General features: G+C 50.7%; 1 protein-coding gene across 6 annotated transcripts in view; it reads right to left on the bottom strand.

Annotated features, from left to right (window-relative positions):
• Window positions 1–3,705: 3,705 nt before the first annotated feature.
• Window positions 3,706–4,961, bottom strand: part of AP1G1 (adaptor related protein complex 1 subunit gamma 1) — a 29,894-nt gene continuing 28,638 nt past the window's right edge. For all 6 annotated transcript variants that reach the window (XM_077310501.1, XM_077310504.1, XM_077310505.1 and 3 more), the window contains one exon: window positions 3,706–4,751. In XM_077310501.1, the coding sequence (XP_077166616.1) occupies window positions 4,650–4,751 (102 nt within the window). In that variant the 3' untranslated portion in view covers window positions 3,706–4,649. The remainder of the gene's footprint in view (window positions 4,752–4,961) is intronic.

Raw genomic sequence — 4,961 nt, 5'->3', positions numbered from 1 at the left:
GTGGAGGTGGGGGGAGAAGGGTCAACTTCTGCTGGTCTCCAGTGGAAAAGAGGGCCAGGTGGGCTAGGCACCTGGGAGCAGAGGGCTTCCTGTGGCCTAGGATGGGCAGCTGTAGGGGCAGGACTGCAAAGGTTTCCATGCAGAACTCTGGCTGTGTTCAAGAAGCTTCCCAAGCTCTCCCTCCGTCCTCAGCTCAGTGGAGCTTTTCCTGCACGTGCAGCACCAAAGGTGGGAGTGCTTCACTAAAGGGGTAGCAGTCCTGGTTGGCCACCTTACAGTCTAGCAAGTTTTTAATTCTAGCAGAAGGGATCCATCTAGCTGCAGCGTGGCCTGAAACAGAACAGCTGCTGCTACACGGCTGTCAACTCCCCCCTTCATAACCTTATCTGTAAACTGAGCACACAAATCTGACAAACAGAGCAATGTGTTGCCCTCAAAAGCAATGGGAACAGTAAAATGTATTCAAAAGAAATTACCAGTGGGATATAATTAATGCAAATGAAATTCCGTCTAAACCTCCAGAAGAAGTTCCTGACAGTTAGAGCAGTTACTCAGTGGAACAGGCTACCTTTGGAGGTGATGGGTTCTCCACCTTTGGAAATTTTTAAACAGAGGCTGGGGAGCCATCTGACGGAGATTCTGGGAAGGTTCAAGGGGGTGGCTGGTTACAGTGGGTGAGCTATAGGGTTGTGTTGTGCACAGTGCAGGGCGTTGGACAAGATGACCCAGGAGGTCCCTTCCAACTCTATTATTCTATGATTCTGTGATGAAAAAGTTACTATAGCACTGGAAAAGAGCCACTAAGAGGATGAAGGGGATGAAGGAACACCTTCCTTATGAAACAAGGTTAAAAAGGTTAGAGCACTTTGGCTTGGAGAAGTGATAACTGAGAGGTGGCCTTATGATGCAGAGGCTGATTCTGTGAAGGCTCAAGGGGATGACAGGTCACAGTGGATGAGCTATCGGGTTGTGAGTGTCCTGCATAGTGCAGGGGGTTGGACTTGATGATCCAGGTGGTCCCTTCCAACTCTATTCTATAATTCTATTCTAAGTCCTAGTCTTTACATGCCTGGCATATAGAATCATAGAGTTGGAAGGGGCCATACAGGCCATCTAGTCCAACCACCTGCTCAATGCAGGATAAGCCCAAAGCATCCATTACAAGTTATATTAGCTTTTTAAAAAAAGATTCAGGGGGCAACCAGTAAATTACAGGCAGTCAGCTTAATGTCTATCCTGGGCAGATTAGTAGAAACTAGAATTCTTAGGCACAGAGAGGACAAAGCTGCCTGAGGGAAAACAGCATGGCTTTGGCAAACAGAAGTCCTGCCTCATCAACCTTTTGTAATTCTTTGAGAAAGTGAATAAGCATGTTGACAGCTGGTAGACATTATAGATCTGGACTCTCAAAAGGCTTTTGGCAAATTGCCTCACAAGAGACTACCTAGTAAACTTAGCAGTCATAAGAGGACAGGTTCTCTTACGGATTAATAACTGGTTAAATGACACGATGCAAAGAGTGAATTTCCTCCCAGCCAGGCTGGATTCTGGAGATTTTTGGTGGTGGCTGCAGAGGAAAGGACACGCAGTAACGGGTTAAACTACAAGTACAATATAGGCTAGATATCAGGAAAAAAAATTTCACATTCAGAGTAGTTCAGCAGTGGAATAGGCTGCCTAAGGAGGTGGTGAGCTCCCCCTCACTGGCAGTCTTCAAGCAAAGGTTGGATACACACTTTTCTTGGATGCTTTAGGATGTTTTGAGCTGATCCTGCGTTGAGCAGGGGGTTGGACTAGATGTCCTGTATGGCCCCTTCCAACTCTATGATTCTATGATTGCCAGTGAGACTTTCTTGGGATACATGTTTGTCAAATGTGTCTGCAGGTGGCACTGAACTGGGAAGGGTAGCAAACAAACCAGAAGACAGAATGAGAATACAAGATGACAGGCTAGAAAATGGGGCTAAAATGAATTTCAATAGTGATAAATGAAAAGTTCTTCATAATGGTCCTTTATGCACGGCGTCAGCTTCCCTGTGCTGGCACTGTGTTGTTGCGGCGGTGCACGATGCCCCACCGTTTCCCATGTGCGCACAGGAGCGGGTCATGCTGGGTTGCCACGGCGTAGCACGCACGCTTTACACCGGGGCCAGGAGGGCCGGATCCCTGCCGGCAAAGGTAAGGGAAGCAGCGGGGGTGGGGAGGGGCCAGGCCCCCTCTACACACTGGTGGGGCCAGGGGGTCACCCCTGCCAGTTCCGTGTCTCCACAGAGCCTGCAGGGGCGATTATGCACAGCGCCGGCCCGCTGCAGCCCCGGCTCACCCAGGAAGCTGCGGAAGATCCCACAGTTGCTTACCCACGGGCTTTCCGTAGCCCTGGGCCAGGAGGCTCCTGCGCTAGCAGTGGCAGCAAGCGTTATCGGTGATTTTAACCGAAGTGCTCCTGCCACCAGCGCAGGCCTTCTGGCCCGTGCATTAGAGGCCTTAGACAGGAAAAATCACATGCATCACTATAGGATGAGTAAGACTTGTCTTACCAGTAGTATGTGTGAAAAGGATCTGGGGGTCTTATTATTATTATTATTATTATTATTATTATTATTATTAATTAGATTTATTTCCCGCCACTCCCCATAGGCTCGTGGCAGGTCTTATCCCCATTAAAATACCCATTAAAAGACTTTAAAAACAATCCCAACATGGTGGAAGCTCTCATTATTCCTATCCCCTGCTATCAGAGCAGCAGGGAGGGTGGGGAGGAGATCTTAGTAGACCAGACACTGAACTTGCATCAGTAGTGTGACTCAGTAGCTAAAAAGGCAAATGGGATTCTGGGCTGTATTAAAAGTAGTATAGTGTCCAGATCACGTGAGGTGATGTTACCATTTTACTCCGCTCTGGTAAGAGATCACTTGGAGTACTCTATTCAGTTATGGGCACAACTGAAGAAAGATGTAGAGAAACTGGAGCCTGTCCAGAGGAGGGCTACAAAGATGGTGAGGGGCTTGGAGATCAAGTCGTATGAGGAAAGGTTGAGGGAGCTTGGGCTGTTTAGCCTGGAGAGAAGATGACTAAGAGGTGATAAGATAACCATCTTCAAATACTTGAAGAGCTGTCATACAGAAGATGACTGTGACTAGATAACCCTGGAAGTCCCTTCCAACTCTATGATTCCAATTATTCCTTCCGTTAGCCATTGACCTCCTTTTGGTGACCCTGAGTTGTCACCATCACCAGTTTAAGAAAAACTTTTCCCATCCCTGCAGTACCTTCTTTTGGAGATGCAGTGAACAGAACGTAGCCAGCTGGTCATGCCTCCCCACTGTCTGGAAGGGCCTTTTGCAGCCAGGTTCCATTCCATGCAGCATTCCTTTGCAAGAAAGCGGGTGGCCAAAGACTGCTCAATCAAAAGTCTCCACTGGAAGCAACACCTGCCTTGGAGAAGTAAGGAGTCCAGCAGAGTCCTACAGCGCTCAAGCAGGAGCAGCTCTCATGTGAAGGGAACTGTTACTAAGCAGCACCAAGCCTTCCCTTCTTCCTGGGCCAGAGACAACTCCCCAACCGCACAAGCTCTTCCTGGGCCAGTCACTCTCCCCCCCTCTTATTCTGACTTGCCTCTCAGGGTTCGTGCCATCCTGCAGGCACTGATCCCACTCCAAGTTAGGCCAAGCTTGCAAGACCAGCTGCTAGAAGAAGGATGCCTCGTTCAACCGCATGGTATTTATTTCAGTGCCAATATTACAGATACAACACAAACGTCCCAGGAGGAGAACGAATTCAAATGGAATCCAGGACTCAGACAGGAAATGAAAAGGGCCAAGGGGGGAGCGACTCTGCAGTGAAATTTGGTGATGAGTCTTCCAGCAGGCAAACAGGGGCCCCTTGCCATCTCTTATGTACCTCCTCACCTAGCAACAGGCATTTCCTTCCCACCTGTCTACCACAGCTGCGCCATGAGGAACCACACCCCAGGAGTGCCAAGATGCCGAGTGGAGGGCACTCAAGAGCCACTGGCTGGAGCTGTCCATCCCCCTCCATTCTCTCCAGCACTTTGGGAAGCACACAGCAGCCAGGCCTTGAGCGGTCCTGCTCCCCCCTAGGAGGGCTTGTCCAGAAGAGCAGATCCCACTGACCCACACACACACCCTCCTCATATCCAAGCCACTACCCTACCCAGGGACTGTGTGTGTACGTGCAGCCAAGCATAGAAAAGGCCCCCAACATCAGGGAACCCCAAAGAAAAAGAATCATCAGCATCCTTGGAATTTGTTTCCAACATGAAAGTGCCTGAAGAGAGCAAGGGAACCACCCCAAGGCCCACCCACTGTAGAGAAGACAGCTGCTCCCCAGTGCCCCAAACAACAGGGGAGAGTGCACGTGTTGCCACAGGTTCCCGCCCCCTCTCCAAGCAAAGGGGACCCAGCTCCAGCAGCCGGGGTGGCTCAGCGGCCTGGCCAGGAGAGGAGAGAGAGCAAGTGCCCGGAAATAGATGCTTTCCAGATGAGCAAGGCAAGTCCTCCTGCTCCACAGCAGCAGCTCTTATCAGCTCCCTGGGGGGTGGCGCAGTCAGGGGGACGTCTGGAGTCACAGTGCCCAGCCCAGAGTTCCTTCGATCCAACAGGCGGGTGTGAGGAGGGCGGAGCCAGAGCTCATTGCCAGGACTGAGGAGGGAAATTGTTGACTTCCGCCAGGTCCTGCAGGGCAGCTCCCTTGTGATTATACGTCAGCTTGATCCGCATGCGGAGCTGTTGCTACAACGAGAAGGGAGAGAGGAGAGATGAGCATCTCCCTCCAAGTGCCCCTAGAGCAGGCAGGAGTCCTAGAAGATGCCCCAGGAGACATAGGCAGAATCATCAGGAAGCCCCTTCTGCAGCCATGCAGCCAAAGCACCACCATGCTTTCTGAGAGGATGACAAAAGGGGCCAGGAGGCTCCCCATTCCCATGTGAAGGCTAATGATGG

This window comes from Paroedura picta, chromosome 14, assembly GCF_049243985.1.
Source record: "Paroedura picta isolate Pp20150507F chromosome 14, Ppicta_v3.0, whole genome shotgun sequence".
NCBI lineage: Eukaryota > Metazoa > Chordata > Lepidosauria > Squamata > Gekkonidae > Paroedura > Paroedura picta.
This window is presented reverse-complemented; position numbering and strand designations above follow the sequence as displayed.